Below are 22,258 nucleotides of genomic sequence, written 5' to 3'. Positions count from 1 at the left end.
GGTGTGGTGGCTCACGCCTGTAATCCCAGCACTTTGGGAGGCCGAGGCGGGCGGATCACGAGGTCAGGAGATCGAGACCATCCTGGCTAACACGGTGAAACCCCATCTCTACTGAAAATACAAAAGATTAGCCGGGCGAGGTGGAGGGCGCCTGTAGTCCCAGTTACTCCGGAGGCTGAGGCAGGAGAATGGCGCGAACCAGGGAGGTGGAGCCTGCAGTGAGCTGAGATCGCACCACTGCACTCCAGCCTGGGCGACAAAGCAAGACTCCGCCTCAAAAAAAAAAAAAGACAATTCCTCCTCTCCCAGCAGTTAACGTCATGGTTCCTGGGGAAGCAAATGCTGGCTCTCTGTTCTCCTTTCCCTTCCCCACCACATGCTGCTGCTTGACTTCAGAGGAAGATGCCATGAGAGCCCTGGCTGGGGCTGGCCTGGGTTCTGCCCCTGCTGTTTACTCTGCAGGGCGTTGGCTTCAGATCTGAGTGCCGCAGAGTTCGCTAAGTAACAGCAAATACCCTTAAGAGAGCCGCAAGAGTTCCAGCCAGGGATCTGCCAGTGGTGCTGGGCACCACTGCTAGTCGGGCAGCCTCACGGACACCACTCAGACCTCTCCATCCTGTCCTGAAGCCCACTGGGTCTGTTACTTAGCAATCCCAAATTTCATAAACTATGTTTTCTTTAAGAACCCTGAAAGCCTATACCTCTCAAAGCCTCTTTTGGGCCTCTATGGTCTGCAGCTGCACTTTCAATGGCTCACAGGTCTGTAGGAAAGGCCCCAGCTCAGTGTCCAGTGTGTCCTGTTATCTAGGAATCAAGCTGGCCCCAGGAAAAGCCACTTTGCAGGAACTGGTCCTCAACCGCAGCTGATGTCTAGAGAGGCGACGTCTCACTGTGATGCAGACTGGCGTCAGCCCTGCTGGCAGGTGTCACTGTCCTCCCAGTTGCCACCATCACCGGGTACAGCTGCTTCAGCAGTGTGGTACAGCCTGCTGGGGGCTGGGGCAGTGACACTGCAGCTTCTCCTCCTGTTCTCTACCACTCCCACCGCCCTTCTTACAGGGAACGGGGCTGAGCCTTCCAGGTTTGGGGCCGAGCCGCACGCTGAACCAGGCCCAAACCTTGCAAATGGGCTGTGACACTGAGCCTGCTCTGACCATGAGGTCAGGAAAAAACCACCACCACGAGCTAGAAGATACGGGTCGTCATTCTCCAAAATACAGAACACACACGCCAAATACAGAAGTACACGCGCCAAAGCACTTCCCACGAGCATTTTTATTAAATTGAAACAAGTTGATTCAGTAATTACAAGACTTGTACAAAAATTCACAGAACCTGTGAGGAGCCTTTGGCTGGAACTGGTGACACCTGTGCCTCTCCAGACCGAGGAAGGAAGTCCCACCCCACTTCCCAGCAGCAGCCAGCCTGTGTCTGGCATTCCCTGTTCTGCTGCTCCCCCCGTCACCGTGGGGCAGCAGTTCTTCAGAAACATTCAGCTGTCAAAGATGAGAGCCAGCCCTAAGGCCTGGGCGTCACAGACTTAAGGAGCACTTGTTGGCACTGTTAGATCAGCACCTCTCCCAGCTCCAGTCCATCGGCTGGAGAGGAAAAGGGTAGAAAACACAAATCTCACTCTAGAAACACATACACACACACCCCTACTACACAGATAATGAAATCCCACAATTGTATCTGTGTTCATGTTTCTGGGTTTTGTACTGGAACAGAGGGTGGAAGGGAGTAAGGACTCTCCCTTCTGCTTAACATTCACGTCAGGAAAAAGAAAACTAAGTTGCCCTTTCATCTTCATCTACTTATTTGAGAGGACACTCGGAGGCAGACTGACCGAGCAGTGGTCTTCATCTTCATTCTTGCACTTCTCACCCTACAACCATTTAGCAACAGAAATCGTGGGAAACACTGGCTATGGGGCTCCAGGCAGCCACCCCCTCTTTAGGCAAAGGAGTTAAAAAGAGCATCACCGCCACCTCCCTATTGGTTTTTGGCCTGTCTGAAGGAGAGAGTTCCCTTGGAGCCGGCCTGGGCTTGGCCCGCAGCCCTACTGCTGGACCTGCCTCCTGCGGTAGTTGCTGTAGGCCTCCTCGAACATGGCCTTGCAGGGGAAGCGGGCCTTCAGCTTGGAGCAGATGAGGAAGGAGCCCCCCATCTTCCTGTGCAGAGAGTAGGTCTCCTCGGGTGGGGGGACGAGACGGTGCCTCAGCATGACGGGAATCAGGTTGTGGATCTTCTCGGTGGTGCTCTGGGTGCCAAAATCAAAGGGCTCATCGGAGGCGAAGGCCTCCCCCAGGATGAGGATGGCATCCAAGTGGGCATCTTCCATGACCTGGGGCAGGAGAGGAAGGGTAAATGGCGGCGAGACCAGAGCCCTCCACCAGCCTGGGTTCCTCCCACAGTGCCTGGAGTGCTGAGTTGTCACTCAAAACTCTGCTGTAAACTGGATTACATCATGGTAATGGGCATAAACTCAAACCCACAGGGGCCGGGAACACGAGGGTAACATGAACTGGGCTGATGGAATACAAAAGGGAGTGGTGAGGCCTGTGGCAGAATGCAGAGGATGCGTCCCTCCTCGTGGCACTCATTCCAGGTTTTAACAAAACACTGTTCTGGCCAAAAAGAACAGAGTCTGTGGGCCTGAGCTGGCAGGGCCTCCCACCATGCGTGTCTGAGCCTGCCAGAGTCCACCCAAGACACATCCAGCGGCCGTGTGTCTGCCCACAGGAACTAGCAGCCTAAGGAACCTGCCACCAGCAGCGCAGGGGAGAAGAGCTGCTGCCAGGGACAGCCTGAGGTGGTCAGAGGGATGGGGGGCCAGGAATCGAGTCAGTGCGAGTGGCCATACGGAAGAGGCGCCAGAGAGCTGCCGCCCGCTGAGGGCTTACAGCTGAGATAAGGGAGGCTCAGAGATCCTGACATGCCTCAAAAGGCACTCCTACCAGACGGCAAACCCAAGGCTTGACCTGGATTTCTTTAACTCCTTCCCCACTGTCAAGCAGCAAGCGGAAAATGCCGCTTTGTGGGTGGCTTCAGGCGGCACCAGCACAGATGTTCGCCTTTATTTAAAAGGCTTCTGAGGGTTCTTCCGACTCTCCCCAGGGAGGCTTGATGAGGGGAGGGCTGGGGCTTCCCTTCCCACTTGCTCTGCACATTGGCTCAGTCAAGCCCTGACCCCAAGCCGTAAGTGGGCAAGAGTGAGAGGCAGAAACAAGAGCTTCATGACAAGTCCCCTGAGTCCCCAACTCACTGGACCCCTCGGAAAATCTCACACACAGCACGGCGGCATGGGCCGGGGCAGGCCCCAGCTTTCAGACCATGCCCAAGGAGGCCCAGGCTCTGGGGGCCCTTTGAGGGCAGCTGCCCCCTGTGCTTTCATCCATTCCTACACAGAGAGCTGGGCCCTGGGTCAGCAGGTCCTGGGGATCCCCCGCAACCCTGCTCACCTTAACCTCGTAGCCGGTGAGGAACTTCATCTCTATGGATTTCGCCCGCACAGTCTCCCTGTCCCTGTCGGCAGCAGCCCTGATGATCTGGGGAGAGGCACAGGAGGGGACCCATGGGCAGCATGGAAAGAAAAGCTCCCAACATCCCAGGGAGCCAAGTGCCACACCCGGGCCCACCCTACCCTCATCCTCTCCCTGCACAAGGCCCCCGGCCAGTGCGGAGACACGCCTGGCAGCTGTCAGCCTAACTGCCTGCTGTCACCAGACCTGAGGGGCAGGCAGCGCAGTTGGGGACACAAGGGCAGGAACCCAGTCATTCTCCCCGCCCCGAGTGCCCCAGCATCCTGTCCCAGCCTCAGAAAAACATGGACCAAGGCCAGGGCCCCTCTCCTGTTACCTGAATGTAGAGGTCAGTGAAGGATCTGTCATATTCCCGCGTTGCCCCAAAATCCAAAAGAGCCACCTGGGGACAGAGACACCAGGAGAAGTTTGGCCCTGCTGCTCTGTGGTGCAGGTGTGGGGCCAGGAAGGGGGTGCAACAAAGGGTGGTGAGGATCCCCACTCCCGGAGCCCTGCACTCTCTGCTGACTTTCCCAGGACAAGGGGCGGGCCAGGGCCTCACGTGCCCCATTCAGAGAAGGTCTCAGGCCTGGCTGTGGGTGCCCCCACCCTGGGGCTCACCTTGTGCTGCTGCGGGTCATAGAAGAAGTTGGACCAGTTGGGGTCTGTTTGCATGAAGTGGAACTCGAACAGCTCCCTCAGGCACAGAACCAGGATGTTGTAGCAGATCTGTGGACAGTGCGGAAGGCCTGCATCAGGCGGCACCACACTGCCTGGTGCCCTGGGTGACTGGGGCCAGAGAAGCCCCTGCCTCCTGTTTTACCCACCATACCCTGCGGGACTGTTTGATTCTCAGTGTCACTTGGGCCAGGGAAGGCAGCAGCTCCCCTGTGTCCCCCTGAATCCCACTGGTGCTACTTCAACGCCACTCACCCCCAGGGAGCACGTCAGGGCTCCAAGTCCCCGGCTAACACCATTAGGTCACCAAACACCACACAGCAGGGCCACCCCGGCCCACCTGTCTGCTGGCACAGACGCACCTCATTCCGAATCTCCTGGCTGAGCCCTTCAGCCTGGTCCAGGGGGAAGCCGGACACAAGCTCTGTGGTCAGCACGTGCGGGCTGCAGAGCTCATCCACGATCTCAGGCACGTAGAAGAACGGGTGGCCCTTCAGCAGGTCCCTGGGTAGGGGCGGGAGGTCACACCCTAGCCACAGGCCCTCCACATCGCCCCTCACGCACACCCCACCAGGCAGAGGGCCCTCCTTCACCCCAGGCAGGATGTGGCCTCGGCCCAGGCTGCAACCCCAGCCCTCTGCCCCTCGGAGCCGGAGAGTCCTTCACCAGCTGCTGAACGTGGTCCCTTCTGCCTCCCTGGTGGAAACACACAAGGGGCCCGGCCAGGGGCCACACCTGAACTTGCGGGCACAGGCGGCCTCCCGCTGGTAGTCACACTCCAGAGCCAGCTCCCGCCTCAGCACGTCGATCAGGTGCTCGGGGAACAGGCCTGGGTCGGAGAGGAGGGCATCAGCGAGGAAGGGGGCTCTGCAGGGAGGCCCCGCTCTGGTCCCCAGAACCTGACGCAGATGCCTGCCACCCCCTCCTGCCCTTGACCCAACCACCTAGCCTCAGACCTTCTGGAAGCATGTTGCTCATGTTCAGCACGGCCATGAGGTTGTTGACATCACTGTTGATGCTCTGGGCCACGCCAGGGTACTGCGGAGTATTGGCAGAGCAGGGGAGTTAGCCCAGGGAGATGGGCGGGCCCTGCCTGGGGCACTCCCCTAACCCCCACTGGCTTCCCAGCTGTGTCCTGGCCCCAGCCCACACCCTGGAGAACCAGAGCTAAGACCCAGCCATGCTGCTGTAACCCCTGGACCCCATCATAGCCTTGTCGTCCACCTACTCCTGCCCCACCTCACCCCCGGGACCATCTCAGGGCCACCCTCCCACCAGCTCTGGCCCCAAAAGGCAATCAATTGTCCCCTGTCCCTGCACAGCCCAAACCAAGCTTGCTGGGAGCCCCTCCGTGCCCCCAAAGCCACTCATTTAGCAAATACTTCCCAAGCTTCTGGTGCCAACCAGGCACTGGGGCCAGAGGACACCACATATGGCCCTACCAGGAGAGAGAGTGCCCTGTGGGACGTGGGGTGCAGAGGCACTCATGAGCCAGGCCCCAGCTCTGCCCCCTACAGCCCCCATGGGGACAGGCACTGCGCACCAGGCTGCCTACCTGGATCTTCATGGCCACCTCGCGGCCGCCCTTCATGCGGGCCAAGTGCACCTGTCCGATGGACGCAGCGGCGAAGGGCCGCTCCTCGAAGTACTCCAGCTTGTCCCGCCAGTTGGGGCCCAGGTCGTTGTTGAGAGTTTTCTGGAGGGCAGGACCAGGGAGGGGCTCTGAGCACAATCCTGCCTGGGCCACCTGGAGAAGCCCCAAGTCTGTCTCCTCCACCCAGTGGGGGCCGAGGACCCAGAGGGCAGGCAGAGTCCCTGGCTCCTCACCATCATCTGCTTCAGTGGCATGAAGTCCGCGCTCTGCCGCACCCGCTCGAAGATCTTAGCCAGGTGGGGGTTGATGAAGGCATCATCTGGAAGGCAGGAGAGTGACACAGGGACAACTTGGGGATGAAAGTGCTCGCCCAGGAGCTGGGCGGGCACACTTCTGGGACGCCCTGGCCACCACACACTCCCCACCAGGAGCACAGGTGAGGCCAGAAAGATAGGAGCCCTCGCAACAAACGCCCTTGGCCACTCAGTGTCCCCAGAGCCCCAGCCTCAGCCCAGCGACCTGAGAAGGTGGGCTTTTTACATGCAACATGCAAAGTTTTTCATAATTACAAAAGAAATTTGGAAAATAAAATATAGTAAAATGTTGAAATGACCTGTGTTCTGACCGCCTCTAGAGAGCAATTTTTCCTCTCTGCTCTTTTTCCCATGTTTCTTTGGACCCAGAGCCACTCACCTGGAGACCAGGCCTATTATCCTCTAAGATCTCTCCTCAGCCTGCCCACATCTTGCCCACTGAGCTTTGGTGGGCTACTGCTCCCGGCCCTGGAAGTTGACCCCCACAGCAGCCCACGGAGTCCCAGCGCAGCAGCCCCCGAGCCCACTCACCCTGGATGCTCAGCATCTGGCCCAGCTTGAGCGCCGCACCACGCACCTTGCAGAGCGTGCGCACGATACGCTCTGCATTGGCCTCAGACAGGAAAGGACTGGAATCCAGCACAGCCTTCTTCCCTGTGGGCGGGCAAGAGGGGTCACCATGGCACTCGGGGGGGTCTGGGAGTAGGATGGCAAATCCAGCCTGACACAGACGGCGGCTCAATGTCTTTCCACCCAGGCATCCATAAAACCAGCAACACAACTAACTACTGTTCCATGTCCACCTCCCCAAGCCTGTGTGAGCTGCATCCCCAGGCCCTACACCAGCGCCTCCCAATACACACACACAGGCATGCACACGTACATATGTGCACACACACACACACACAGGGCCTCTCCCTTCCATATGGGTACCTGGTGGGCCGTGGCAGGGCCATGGTGCTGCCTGTGGCTGGAAGGGGCATGGGAGGGGAGACCCCAGGTGAGGAGGTGCCAAGCCTTTGCCCTGTGCACCCCCACCCAGGGCACTGCACAAAGGTCCGCTGCACCTGTGGGGTCGGCGTGCATTTGCACATGGGGCCAAGTGGCTGCAGCCAGAGGCCTGTCCTCAAGGGAAGGGCGGTCAGGCCAAGGGCAGCACAGCCCAGGGGTGCCCATCTCTCCCCTTCACCCACAGAGGTCCCCTGCAGCTCAGTGCAGCCAGCTGGACAGTCATGAGCATACAGTGACCCCAACGGTGCAGGTGGCCTTTTTCCAGTCCACCAGTGGGAGGGCTGAGGGCCGTGACTCAGGAGCGGCAGAAGACCGGCTAAGTCAGCTGCCAGCAGCCGTGTGGCCCAGGGTGGCTGAGCCCCCTCTAGCTTCCATGTCCTCCTGGGCCATCAGCTCAGTGCTGCCTAAACAGGGAGGTGCCCCTGTCCAGAGGCACAGAGAGGCCTGAGCAGAGATCTGGTGCTCCACGTCCTTCCACCTTCCCTGAGCTCTTCAGCACCCCTCTTCGCCAGGTCTCCAGCCCTTGTGACATTCGCATCTTCTCCTGCCTTCTGTCCTGTGAATCTAGTTAGATCTCAAGCCCCAAGAGGTCGCAGTGCAGCTTCCTCCCCTCTGGCCCCCATAGCACCCAGCACTTGCCTCAGTTCCAATCACTTCAGGCCTGGCATGGCACTCGGGTGGCACACGGAGCCAGGTACCCAGCAGGGGAAGAGAGAGGTGACCATGCCACTGCCCTCTGCCCCGGAGCCGGGTGCAGCCTGGCCCCTGAGAAAGCAGGGTGGGGTAGGCTGCCCTGAGAACGGAGGCCCTGCAGCCCGGAAGAGGAGCCTCAGAGAAGACCCGCATCTGCCCACATGTGCAGGTAGCCACATGGAAAGGGGCCAGGCTCACTCCAGGCTCCCAGACAGCAGGGAGGGCCCTGGGAAGGTGGAAGACCTAACGACTCTGGGGGAAGAGGCTGAGCTGCCCTGGGAGGCTGAGCTATGACCCATGGGCAGAGCCAGTCCAAGAGGGCTGGGCCCAGAAGGGTCCCTGGGCCAACCCCCTTGCCTTAGGCAGCAGCAGATGCCAGCACCAAAGGCAAGGCAGTCAATGTCCCCTCTGCCCCCAGCCCTGTGGTACTTGAGGGCTGGGGGCTTGGGCCTGGGTCCCTGGGGAGGGGCGGGCAGAGAGGAAAACCTTTAGGAGAGGCCACTGCCCCAGGCCAGAGGAGGGACAGTCCATCTCCTCACGACACACAGAGCAGGCCTCGGCTGGCGGCAGCGCTCCTGACAGATGCGGACAGGGCCTGGCCCAGGCAGGGCTTTCCCAGGTAGCCCATCGGCAAAACTGGTCAACGCCACAGGCCAGAGGCATGTCCCCTGCCCAGGCAGGGCTGGCTGTGAGAATGACTTAGCAAACGGGGATGGGTCCAGGGCTACGGCGGCGTGCCCCAGCTCAGGAAAGGTCCTTCCAGGGCAGAGCTCAGCCAGGGTGGCCGGCGTCCTCCAGGCTAGAGGGTGCCAGGGCCTGGTCAGGAAGCTGGAGCACAGTTTGGGGCTGCTCAGGGCCACTGTACTCCAGCCTAAGCCTCGGGTCCCACTCTCAGGGCTACCGATGCCTGGGCCCCTTAACCCCCAGCCTGGGGTCACCACTGTCCCTGACAAAGAACACCAACTGTAACTGTGGAGCCAGCCTAGCCTCTTCCCTGCTTGGATGAGGTAGTCTGGAGAACAGCCAGCTTTGGAGAGGACCGTAGGGGACAGTGGGGGAAGGCTGGCTTCTCCTTCCAGAGAAATCCAGGCTTCATTTCCCTGAGGGTTTCAGCACTAACGCTAAAAATACCCTTGCTAAGCCCTCCGTCCTCAGCTCCTTCCAAGGACATGCATGCCGCCCGTGCCCCAGGACTCAGTCAGGGCCTGTGGGAGGGACTAGTGCCCTCGTCCCAGAAGGCAGCGTTGGTGGGTGAAGGGGGGATGTCCAGGGACTGGCAGGGCCCCCAACGGAGGCTAGCCCAGGCTGGCAGACAGGGCTGTGAGGACCGCAGTGTGGCCAGTCACTGGATGTCTCTGGGGGTCCCCATAGGCGGGGGTGGAAGGGCGTGATACCAGAATGAGCTGACATTCCCTGAATGGGCCGGGGCCAGGGGACTTGGCCCAGAACTCCAAATGTGTTTAGGAAAATCCACCAAGCAGATGGCTCCCTTGGTGCTGCTCTCCACACCCCAGGCCCCACTAACAGGAAAGCCCCTGCTGGGCTGACCTCACACCCACCTGGCCCGCCCCCCCATGCCTGAAGAGGTCTGAGGAGGCGCCCAGCCTGGTGCTCACAGGCAGAAGGCGGCAGAAGCTCAATTTGCCCCACTCCTCATCACAGCGGCACGAACCCCCAAAGCCTCAGTGAGGTCCGTCCGCAGAACCTCTCCAGAGAGTCCAGCCACAGCGAGCCACAACCTCAGTGGGATGAGTGTCCTGACCTGACCACCTGCCTGACCCTGGCTGTGACCTTCACTTCATAGATGAGGTGCCTCTGCAGAGGCTACAGCCTCCCCAGGTTACTGGGCTGGTGAGGAGCAGCCTTCAGGATCTGCCTACACACCTCCCCTGCCCCCAGCCACACCTGACCCGGCCAGACCAGCAGGCCACAGGGACTCCCAGAGAGCAGGGCAGCAGCAAAAGGTGGGTTGACAAGGAGGTGTGCGGGTGTGTGGAGGGTGTGTAAGAAGGTGTGTGGAGGGTAAGGAGGTGCAGTGTTCAGTGGGTGGTGGGTGTGTGGAGGGTAAGGAGGTGTGCGGGTGTGAGGTGGGTGTGTAAGGTGTGTGGGTGAGAGGTGTGAGGTGGGTGTGTAAGGTGTGTGGGTGAGAGGTGGGTGTGTGGAGAGTAAGGAGGTGTGTGGGTGAGAGGTGGGTGTGTAGTGTGTAAGGAGGTATGTGTGCAGAGGGTGTGTAAGGTGTGCAGGTGTGAGGTGGGTGTGTGGAGGGTGTGCGATTGGTGTGTGGAAGGTGTGAGGTGGATGTGCGGAGAGTAAGGAGGTGTGCGGGTGTGTGGAGGATAAGGAGGTGTGCAGGTGTGTGGTGGGGGTGCAGAGGGTAAGGATGTGTGCAGGTGTGCAGTGTGTGGAGGGTGTGTAAGGAGGTGTACAGGTATGAGGTGGGTGTGTGGAGGATGTAAGGAGGTGGGCTGGTGTGTGGAGGGTAAGGAAGTGTGTGGGTGTTCAGTGGGCGTGGAGGGTGTGTAAACAGGTGTGCGGGTGTTTGGTGGGTGTGCAGGGGGGTGTGTAAGGAGGTGTCCGGGTGTGCAGGTGTGTGGGTGTGCATGCAGCCAAAAGGAAGGGGCTAAGTGGCCACTTTGGGCTGGGAGAAGGAAGGGCCTCCAGCCTCACCCCCTCTAAAGCAGGTCAATCCATCTGTATGAACAACCTCATCACCCCAGGGACGCCACTTACGTGGAACCCCATGCAAATGCGGCCCAGCTGGCTGACACTCCCAGAGCAAAGGCGGGGCTGGGGGCTGACAGGTTCAACCCTCACAGGGCCCACCCTGCCCCTCCCACTGAAGGGTCCGGCTCACCTGAGGGGTCCTCGGAGCGCAGGCTCTTCTTGGCGACCTCTGCCAGTGCCCCAAAGCCAAGACCCACTGCCAGACCTGCAAGGAGGTGGGGGCGGGCACTCAGTGCTCATGCAGGGCTGGGGCCACCCACCCACCCACAAGGCCTGGGGCAGCACCACACAGACACCGCTTGCACCAGGGGCCCTCGCTGCCACGCCAGCATTTTGAAAAGTGGGGAACAAGGTGGGAGATGCCTCCTGTTGTTTTAAGAGAACATTTGGCTCGAAGTAGGTGTTTCCAGTGAAAAAGATTCAGGAATACCCCACCCCACACCATCACCTTTGATAATCCACAGGCTCACGGGCACACGGACACCCCAAAGTAATGTCAGCTGGCAAGCACTTGGAAAGGACCCAGCACAAATGGGAAGACAGACCAGGGATGGTCCACAGACTAAGGTCACCCCAACCACACAGGGCACCCTGAGAACACAACCACCCCCTTCAGGTCTGAAGAGCCTCCAATCACCCAGACTTCCCTAATTCTCTGGAACAGGAAAGGTGCTGCCACAGGCATACAAAGCACTTGGTGGTGAGAGTGAGAATACTTTCGGCTCTCCCTCATCCAAGCCAGGGGGACACGGGGCTCAGGTGGAACCCTCGCTGGGGAATGGAAGGCCCTCTCGCCTACCCTGCCCTTTCTGCGGGGCTGGCAAACACTGACATCTGAGGACCGTGGGGTGCAAGGCCTTCCCTTTATCCTCTTTCACAATCTTCCGAATCAAGGCCCACTAACACCTCATTTATCCAAAAATCAGTCAATGAATGATCCCAGCTGCTCAAGAAAGCCACCCCCCACCCCTGCCCAGGAGCCCAGAAGATGCCACTAATGCCATACCTCACCCAGGGCCATTCTCTTCCTTTATACCCAGCTCTAGCTGGCTTTCCAAGGTAGGCAAGGGTGAGCAGAGAGAGGGTGAAGAGCACCTGGCTGGGCACGGTGACCACGGCCGGCAGGGCTGAGACCAGAGTGGCCGCGCAATGAGCCGGCCTCGGAGAGCCCCGCAGCCCCGCACGCAGGCAACATCGCAGCCCCGCAGCCCCACCACCCAGCAGCCAGGCAACATCGCAGCAGGGGCTTGTTGGGGGACTGGGCTCACGCCAAGACGCTCTGTTTAAGGTGCAAGGAAACGCATCTGCTTCCATGTGTACAAATTCTCTACAGTGATTATGCATGACTTTTATGAAAAATACAGAACTTGTTGAAAATTTAATGAAAAGTAAATTTCAAAAATACAAAGAAGATAACTCAATTTTTTAAAAAATGTTTTTGCAATACACTTTTACCCACACCTGGGCAACAGTGCACCCTCCATGTCCCCAGCTGTCTGGGAAGCCCCTGCCTCCCAGGCTGTTGCGAGGGCGTGAGTAGAGCACTCGCCAGGCCAGGCACACGCAAAGGCCACACAAGTGGCTGCTGTTGTTCCGGTGACTCTGCTCAAAAAGGCTGGACCGGTGCAGAACAAAAGAAATAGAAGGCAAGCCACACATATAATTGTAACCTTTCTAGCAGCCACATTGAAAAAGGCAAGAAGAAACATGCAAAATGAATTCTAATCGTATAATTTACTTAATATACCCAAAATGTTATCATTTCAACAAGTAATCAAAATAAATATCAGAGATATTTTACACTTGTGTGTGTGCACGAAGTCTGTAAACGCCACGTATGTTTTATACTCAGCACATCCCATTGTGGACCAGCCGCATTTCTAAGGCCCCGTGTGGCTGGCGGCTCCATAATGGGCAGCATGGGAAAGGATAAGCCGAGCCTACAGGCCCTAAGGAGTGATGACACACACATGATACAGATGTCTGCTGTGCTGGAACAGGGATGCCTGGCAGGTACATCAGCTGTTTCTCTCGCTGTGGGAAGCCCTGGGCTCGGCTGGGAGCCAGAGTCCCCGCTTAAACATTAACTCCCTGATGCCTGCCCACCTCTGCCCCGCCAGCACTCCAGCACACGATGTGACTTAGCAAAATAAACGAAGACTGGCAACACTAGCCCGCGCACTGCAGTGACCTTCACCGATGTCTCTCTGTGTCTGGATTCTTCTCTGCCTGCAGCAAGTCCAGAGGCAAGCCCACAAGAGAGGCAGGTGGCTCCACAGGTTACCAGAGATGCCACAGCTGTAGGGTGGGCCACATTAAGCTCCTCCTTCTGCAGGCAGAAGTGTGTCCCCCTCACCACCCTCCATCAGGACCCCCCGCAAACTGTTCTCTGGCCACTTTTGGGCTCACAGCTCTCCACTGGCATGGACCTGTTATTAAACAAATGACCAAAAGAACATTCCACAGAGGAGGCCTCAGGTCCCACACGTCCCTCAGGACCGACCAGCCCGGTGCCAGGCCGAGGCACTGCCCACTGATGGACAGAAAGGCTCCATCGGCAGGCTCCCCAGGGGGCAGAAACCAGTCCAGCTGGCCGGCAACCCTGACCTTGGCCTCACGAGCTCCTGCACCAGTGAACCCAGAAAAAACGGAGGCCCTTCCGCCCCAGGCTCAGCGCATTGCTCAGGACGCCAGGCCAGCCTCTGCCCTCCACCAGAACCAGCCAGCACTGGAGGCATCCAGAAGATAAGCACCTCAGCCGAGACTCCTCGGGTCTCAGCACCACCACTCAACACCCCCACAGCCCTCAGGACACCTAACACCTCTCGCTGCTCAGATCCACATTCTAAGAGCACCCCCACCTCCGGCTTGGCCCACGTGGCCAGCAAGGGAGTCCTGGAGGACAACCGGCCCCAGCACAAGCTCCAGGCTCTAAAGCCACTGTCAGCAGCCTCGCTTCCCTCCTGGCCTGTTCCAGGAAAGCTTCTGACATGTTTCTCACAGAGAGAAGTTATGCAGTGAAAGAATGACGGGGGAGGGAGGGGCAGGCTCTCCCCCAGGCAGGAACACGGGCTGCTCCTATGACTTCTGAAGCCCAGTCCCTCACAAGGCCCCATCCTTCCAAAAGTCCTTCTGGGAGGTCATCAGAGCCAAACAGGGCCTTCCCATGAGCAGTCACTCGGCTTCTGACCAGATGGACACCAGGAGGTTAAAAAATGCCAAACATCAAACACCTTCCAACAAACAGGGCCCTTCCTAGCAGGCTGGGTGAAAAGTGCTTACGGGCAGGGGTGAGTAAGTAAAGTTCCTTGGAGCTTTGGCTTTACCTGCCAGAAACTAGGCCTGTTTGCAGAGAAGGGCTTGGGGGAATTTCTCTACCAGCAAGGGGTAAAGATACAGCTAAGGATAAACAGCAGCAAATTACAAACCAGGCGCTGCACTAAGCCCAGCTTTTACTAAGGCATCCAACAACCCTCGTCTGACAGACAAGAAATCCCCACAGAAAATGCAGCGGCCCAGGAGGCTTCCCTTCGCTTCCAGGTATTCCTGAATCCCCAGTGATTCAGTCTTTCTCTATCACCACCTGGTATCCTCCAGCTGCCCCCAGCCTCAAGGGAGGACAGGGAGCCTGGGGGGAGCTGCAGCCCACAGCACGGGAGGAAGGCGCACCAGAAGGTGAGAGGAGTTCCTAGCGGCTGCTCTCACAGGCTCTCAGGATCTGTCTCTCTGTTCCCAGAACTGGACTGGTAGGGGAGGGAAAGCCCTACCACCCCTCTGGGGCCTAATTACAGAGCCTGGCCAGGCTCAGACTTCCACACGCACCACAGAGGCCTGGGCTCTAGTCCCAGGGATGTCACAAATAACCATACAGCCCTGGGCCATATGCTTCTTCTTGGCTCAGCTTCCTCATCTGTAACAGGAGAGAATAAGAACCATCCTCATCTCCAACACAGAGCTCCTGAAATACACAGAAAAGCCCCTTTTTAAGAAGGCTCCTGAGAAGGAAGAAACACACTCCCACGCCCCTGCCAAGGGTGCAAAACTCTTGGATCTAGAGCGCATCTATCTTGCTGCAAAGTGGACCCAGAAGAGCACTGGCACTGCAGGAAGCATGGCGTGTGCCCTCAGCAAATCATGCTAGCGTCACTGCCTGCCACTCATCGCTGGCCTTGTATGCAGCCCTGTCAACAAAGGGGCATCATGCCAGCAGGTGAGAGCAAACAGTGCTGCTGCAGGGGGTCCTGAGGTCCCAGCCAAAGGGTCCAACAGCATCGCTGCTGTGGGATGGCTCTCAAGGCCATGGCAAGCTACAGCCAGGTCTTGAATGGTGTCCAGAAACCAAGTGATATCGTGAGTCTTTCACAAAACTAAGTCATTCCATTTATTATCCTCTATCTTGAAGTATGTCCTTTATACTTTTGCACTGTTAAAATGTCCTTTTGAAAAGATAAAGTGATGGTATAAAATGGTGCTGCTTTGTTTTAAATGTCCTTACATGCAAAATTTAAAAAATATCCACCCCAAGCCCGTTCACCCAATGTTTGTTTTAAATTTCACCACTGAGATGAGGGACACAAAAGTTTGGGGGGATGGGGCACAATGGTACCAGAGAGAGCTTTGCTGCTGGTGTATTAACAGTATCCAAAGTGTACTGGCATCTTTGGGAAATTAAGCAACAAGAGCCAACAGCCTAAGCAATGCCTGTTTTCTAGCATAAGAGAGTTACCTTACCTCTTAGGAAACTCAATGGAGTCTCATAAACTATATTTAAAAGCAAAGTATTTTTCTGGGAGTAAGAGACACCCTAACCTTTTACCTTTTAAAAATAATAGGATACCCAAGGGTCCATTCCCTTTATTCTTCATTCCTGGCCCACTGACATGCTTTTTCTCATATGAGCATCTCCTTGTTTTCACAGGTCAAATTTCAAAAACCTTTCTACACAGAATCAAATAGTATCATTGCTTCCTATTTCTTTACTTTTTGTTTCCTGTCTTCCTCTCTCCCCTTCTCCTCTCTCCCCTTCTGCCTTAATGATGTGGATTGAAAGTCCCTGTGTGAAGGCCCCAGGAACCACCACAGTGCTATGCACAAAGCAGTGCTCAACTCCTTCTGGCAAGTCTTCTCTAGTGTCTTCTCTATCCATTAAAGTCTCATTTCTGTAAGTGTCCAGTTCCCAATGTATAGGTACAGATGAGATAAGTCATCTCCTCTGAACCTGCAAGACTGAAGGACAAATGGAAACAGGGATAGAAAACACAGAAAAAAGCAAAGGAGACAGAGGAAAAAGATCTAACATACGTGTAATTGGAGTCCCAGAAAGAGAGGAGAGATAGAATAGTACAGAAGCAATATTTGAAGAAATGATGAAAATTTTCCAAAACTGACGGAAGCCACAGTTCAAGATGTTCTGTAAACCCCAAGCAGAATAAATACAAAGCAAACCACACTCAAGCATGTCACAGTCAAACTGCTAGAGAACAAAAACAAAAGGGAAATCGTAAAAGTAGCCAGAGAAAAGAAATAAGCCATAACTTTCAAAGGAGCAGCATAGCCACATTTTCAAAAAAACAAAGTAAGAAAACAATAGAGGAATATTATTAAAGTGATCAAAGGAAACATCGAATATACTACCCAGCAAAAATATTTTCAACATCAAATATGCTACCCAACAAAAATACCTTCAAAAAACAAAGTACGATGATATTTTCTTTTTCTTTTTTTTGAGACGGAGCTGTCGCCCAGGTTGGAGTGCAGGGGCGCCATCTTGGCTCACTGCAACCTCCACCTCCCCAGTTCAAGCAATTCTCCTGCCTCAGCCTCCGAAGTAGCTGGAATTACAGGTGCCCATCACCATGCCTGGCTAACTTTTTGTACTTTTAGTAGAGATGGGGTTTCACTGTGTTGCCAGGATCATCTCGATCTCTTGACCTCATGATCCACCTGCCCTGGCCTCTCAAAGTGCTGGAATTACAGGCTTGAGCCACCATGCCCAGCTATAATGACATTTTCAAAAAAATTAAAACTAGGCTGGGCGCAGTGGTTCATGCCTATAATTCCAGCACTCTGGGAGGCAGAGGCAGGTAGATCACCTGAGGTCAGGTGTTCAAGATCAGCCTGGGCAACATGGCAAAACCCCGTCTCTGCTAAAAATACAAAAATTAGCTGGGTGTGGTGGCAAGCACCTGTAATCCCAGCTACTCGGGAGGCTGAGGCAGGAGAATCGCTTGAACCCGGGAGGTGGAGGTTTCAGTGAGCCGAGATCGTGCCATTGCACTCCAGCCTGGGTGACAAGAGCAAAACTTCATCTCAAAAAATAAATAAATAAATAATAAAATAATTCATGATTAACAGACTACATTGTAAGAGAGAAGAGAGTTCCTCAGAGAAAAAGAAAATTATACCAAATAAAATTATGGAAATGCAGGAAGAAAGAAACACAAAACGGGCAAATGTGTGGGTAAATCTAAGTTTATATGGGCTACACAAATAATATCTTGTGGTGTTTAATATATCTTTTCTTTTTTTTTTTTTTTTTTTTTTGAGACAGAGTCTTGCTCTGTCTCCCAAGCTGGAGTGCAGTGGCGCAATCTCAGCTCACTGCAAGCTCCGCCTCCCAGGTTCATGCTATTCTCCTGCCTCAGCCTCCTGAGTAGCTGGGACTACAAGCACCTCCCACCTCACCTGGCTAATTTTTTGTATTTTTAGTAGAGACGGAGTTTCACCGTGTTAGCCAGAATGGTCTCGATCTTCTGACCTCGTGCTCTGCCCATCTCAGCCTCCCAAAGTGCTGGGATTACAGGCGTAAGCCACCACGCACAGCCGTTTAATATATCTTAATAATATCTAAAAAGTGTTCTAAGGTATTAACATTACTGGAGAAGTAGTAAAAATAATCAATCACTTATTTTTATATTGTAATAAGTCAAGATGCATGCTGTGATCTCAAGAGTGATCACCAAAAGAACAGTAAAGGAATATAAAACATAAGAGTTAACAGAAAACATGCAGTCATGCATCATATAACATTTCAGTCAACGGACTGCATATATGACAGTGATAGATTATATCATATTTTTACTATACCTTTTCTATGTTTAGATACACAAATACCATTGTATTACAGTTACCTACTGTATTCAGTACAGTAACATGTTGCACAGGTTTGTAGCCTAGGACAAACAGGCTATGCCATACAGCCTAGGCATGTAGCAGGCTATATACCATCTAGGTTTGTATAAGTACACTCTATGATGTCCACACAATGATGAAACTGCCTAACGACACATTTCTCAGACTGAATCCTTGTTATTAAGACACAAATGAGGGCCAGGTGCGGTGGCTCCTGCCTTTAATCCCAGCACTTTGGAAGGTTGAGGCAGGTGGATCACTTGAGGCCAGGAGTTTGAGACCAGCCTGGCCAACATGGAAAAACCCTGTCTCTGCTAAAACTACAAAAATTAGCTGGGCATGGTGGCACACACCTGTAATTCCAGCCATTCGAGAGGCTGAGGCATGAGAATTGCCTGAGGCTGCACTGAGCCGAGATCACACCACTGCATTCCAGCCTGGGTGACAGAGCAAGACTCTGTCTCCAAAAAAAAAAAAAAAAAAAAGCATGACTATAATTTTAAGTCTTTGATTAATGTAAAAGAAGGCAAGACAGGACAGAAAAGGGGGGGACATAACAGATAGGTCAAATAGTAAACAAACAAAAACTAAGGTAGTAGATATAAACTCTAACGCATCTGCGATTGCATTTAAATGTAAATGGACTAAATATTCTCATTGTAAGAGTATCAGTCTACATTTAAAACACACACAAAAAAACCAACTATATATGCTGCTCATAGAAGATATGCATTAAGGCCGGGCGCGGTGGCTCAAGCCTGTAATCCCAGCACTTTGGGAGGCCGAGACGGGCGGATCACGAGGTCAGGAGATCGAGACCATCCTGGCTAATATGGTGAAACCCTGTCTCTACTTAAAAATACAAAAAACCAGCCGGGCGACGAGGCGGGCACCTGTAGTCCCAGCTACTCGGGAGGCTGAGGCAGGAGAATGGCGTAAACCCGGGAGGCGGAGCTTGCAGTGAGCTGAGATCCGGCCACTGCACTCCAGCCTGGGTGGCAGAGCAAGACTCCGTCTCAAACAAAAAAAAAAAAAACAAAAAAAAAACAACAACAAAAAAAGAAGATATGCATTAAATATAAGGACATTTTAAAAGTTGAAAGTAGAGGGGAAAAAATAGATAACATGCTAGCATTACCCAAAACAAAGCTAGAATGTAGCTATAGCAATATCAGACAATGAAGACTTTCACCGAGATGAAAAGAGGCATAACATAAGAACAAAGGGTCAATCTCTAGGAGGATATAAGAATTCTAAATCTGGCCAGGCATGGTGGCTCATGCCTTTAATCCCAGGACTTCGGGAGGCCGAGGCGGGTAGATCATGAGGTCAGGAGATCAAGATCATCATGTGTCTGTAGTCTTAGCTACTCCGGAGGCTGAGGCAGGAGAATCACTTGAATCTAGGAGGCAGAGGTTGCAGTGAGCCAAGATTGTGCCACTGCACTCCAGCCTGGGTGACACAGCGAGACTCTGTCTCAAACAAAAAAAAAAGAATTCTAAATCTGTAGGCAACAAATAACATAGCTTCAAACCATACAAAGCACAAGTCAACAGACTAAAAGTAGGTAAATCCACAATCATAGCAGACTTTTTAATGCCTCTGTCAATAGCTTATTGAATAAGCAAACCAAAATCACTTAAAAATCTGATCAATATGAATAATAAACCAGACTAGATAGATCGCCGCACTCAACATTAATTATTTTCAGGTAAACATGGAACATTTACCAAAATATTCCCATTTGGAATCAATGGCAAGACCCTTATTTATAACAAAAGAGAAAACCAAGGTAGGGCCCAAGGTCACACTGGAAGCAGAGTTGTAATTAAAGGCCAGCTATTACGATGACCTAAAGTTCAGTTCTGACCCCATATCCAATATATGACCCTTTCTTTCACACCACTCTTTAATAAAATCTAATATCCACAGATTATCCTGCCCATAGCATCACAGTCATAATGTCCCATAGCCAAATTGGACTTAGGACTCATGCCCCCATTTCAGCATCAAAATGAGCCCCTGGAATTGGAAAGTCCTTGACTTCCCCTTCTATAGAGCTGAATACCTACTGCTAACCTTGCTGAAAACCCGTCTGGGTCCCTGCAGCAGCCCTACCTCCCTGAGACCTACAGCAATCCCCTTCCTTCATAACCCCATGTAAAAACGTCCTAAAGTCTGTCAGTCTGCACCTGAAAAACACCTTTCCTCCATGAAGGGAAGAAAGGTTAGAGGTATTTTCTAGGAGAACAAAGTAGAACAGTGCGACTGGAAACTGGACAGTGACCCACCAGTAAGCTATATATTTCACATTGCAGTGAAGAATATACTTAAATAGTATGTATATGTCTCTGAAACTAAAATATCTTGCCATGTGTATAGTTCATTCTAAGGATGTACAATATTAATTCTAATCTTTTCTATTTAATTTCATTCTGTTTAAATTGTTCTGTTTTTTGAGACAGAGTCACTCTGTCACCCCCACTGGAGTGCAGTGGCGCAATCTCAGCTCACTGCAACCTCTCCCTCCTGGGTTCAAGCAATTCTTGTGCCTCAGTCTCCCAAGTAGTTGGGATTACAGGCACATGCCACCACACCTAGCTAATTTTTGTACTTTTTTTAGTAGGAATGGGGTTTCACCATGTTGGCCAGGCTGGTCTCAAACTCCTGACCTCAGGTGATTCTCCCACCTCAGCCTCCCAAAGTGCTGAGATTACAGTTAACTTGTTTTTTTTTTTTTTTTTTTTTTTTTTTTTGAGACGGAGTCTTGCTCTGTCGCCCAGGTTGGAGTGCAGTGGCCGGATCTCAGCTCACTGCAAGCTCCGCCTCCCGGGTTCACGCCATTCTCCTGCCTCAGCCTCCCAAGTAGCTGGGACTACAGGCGCCGCCACCTCGCCCGGCTAGTTTTTGTATTTTTTAGTAGAGACGGGGTTTCACCATGTTCACCAGGATGGTCTCGAACTCCTGACCTCGTGATCCGCCCGTCTCGGCCTCCCAAAGTGCTGGGATTACAGGCTTGAGCCACCGCGCCCGGCCTAACTTGTTTTTTATATGCTGATCCTGATGCATTAAATTAATTTCACGGTTTTCTAAAGGTTCATAACCTACAGTTTGAAAGGTTCAACTGGGTGAGCTAGAAGGCCCAGAATTCCCCACCAGGGCCAGAACGGCACGTTCCTTCCTGACCTGGCTTCTCTTTTCTCCCATCTTGCCATCTCCAGGCCTGAAACATCACCTGCCAATTGCTTGGGCAACAACATGCGTGTCTCTGAATCATAGCTGTGGGCAATCCTCCAGCACACAGACACCCACAGACGGCTCCATGCATCAGGCAGGTGTTAGCAAAGGCTCCAGAGGCTTCTGATGCTACAAAGCACCCAAGACCAGGGCCTCAGCTCCACTAATCCAGGCTCCCTCTGGCTGCCCATAATCCCCCACCCTCTGAGGAGAGCCCTCTACCTTTTTTTCCTACACATCTTCCTATATATAACCATTTCCACATCAGTCTCTGTCTTCTTTAACCCGTCACCCAAAAGGGTCTGACTTCTGCCTGCTTCGCCAGGACTTTATGGTGCTCCACCAGATTCTAATTCACCATCAAGACTTTCATTCTGACCACTTTTCCCAAACAGCCTGCATTAGCTCTACCGCTTCTCCCCACCCCATAAACACTCCCAGGCGAGGACTGCACCGATCCTGAAACACGTCAAACTCAGCCTTCCAGGGACAGGCTTACCAAGAGTCTAGAGTGAAGGGAAGAGGGAGGGGACAGAGAAAAGCTACCGATGTGAAAACAGGGTAGCTCCTGCCCTCAAAATCATGCAGAAAGAAGACAGCCTCCATTCAATATTTTAATAAGAAATAATACATGTTACCCAGTGACAAGCCAATGTGCAAAGCAGGTAACATGTCAAGTCTTCCAGGGGATAAGGACCATTAGAGGCCATCAGAGTAGTGACTCTAAAACTCATTCTGACAGCAGAACTCAGGAAGGTGTGATATTCTATGAGGGACTGCTTGAAATGTTACCCCAGGAAAAGGAAATAACCAATACTCTTGGCTATCCCATAGATGACACTTCATACTAAATTCCTGAATGGCTAAGTAACAGTGGGTGCCAAATATTAAGGTAACAATTAGGAAAGAAAACCTTACAGTTGAGAAAATTCTATCCAGTTAACCAAGTCTGCTCGGCACCTTGGAGAGGGGGGCCATCCATCACTCAATGTCAGAACCCACACATTACCCAGCTCCTAGAATACCAGGCTCTCAGGGAGCACTATAGTACATGAGCCTCTTGCCCAGAACCAGTCTTGAACAAGTAGGATGGGGTTTCCAAAAGAGAACAGGCAGGAGCAGAGAACAGCATGTATGATGGACGGTGTATGGAAGGAGAAACATAAACCAGAAAAGCGACAGGCAGATCCATGAGAGTGCGTCTCCATGACCCACCCAGCACCAGCACCATCATGGACCACTCAGACGTCTGCTGCCTACAGCCCTGCAACTAACCACTCACCCAAGCTCAGGCTCCAAATCAAGCCACCAAAACTGTGGCTTGCATTAATTATATCACCTGGAGAACCTACTGA

At 53.5% G+C, this 22,258-nt stretch overlaps 1 protein-coding gene across 1 annotated transcript in view; it reads right to left on the bottom strand.

The window, feature by feature from the left end:
• Positions 1-1,256: 1,256 nt before the first annotated feature.
• Positions 1,257-22,258, bottom strand: part of COQ8A (coenzyme Q8A) — a 41,022-nt gene continuing 20,020 nt past the window's right edge. The window contains 11 exon segments of the mRNA XM_010381902.2: positions 1,257-2,344; positions 3,462-3,548; positions 3,859-3,924; positions 4,143-4,250; positions 4,562-4,703; positions 4,935-5,028; positions 5,156-5,237; positions 5,755-5,895; positions 6,027-6,112; positions 6,639-6,761; positions 10,666-10,740. Of these exon segments, the coding sequence (XP_010380204.1) occupies positions 2,060-2,344; positions 3,462-3,548; positions 3,859-3,924; positions 4,143-4,250; positions 4,562-4,703; positions 4,935-5,028; positions 5,156-5,237; positions 5,755-5,895; positions 6,027-6,112; positions 6,639-6,761; positions 10,666-10,740 (1,289 nt within the window). The 3' untranslated portion in view covers positions 1,257-2,059.

This window comes from Rhinopithecus roxellana, chromosome 8, assembly GCF_007565055.1.
Source record: "Rhinopithecus roxellana isolate Shanxi Qingling chromosome 8, ASM756505v1, whole genome shotgun sequence".
NCBI classification, from domain to species: Eukaryota; Metazoa; Chordata; class Mammalia; order Primates; family Cercopithecidae; genus Rhinopithecus; species Rhinopithecus roxellana.
The sequence above is the reverse complement of the archived record's forward strand: the minus strand, read 5'-3'. Positions and strand labels throughout refer to the sequence as shown.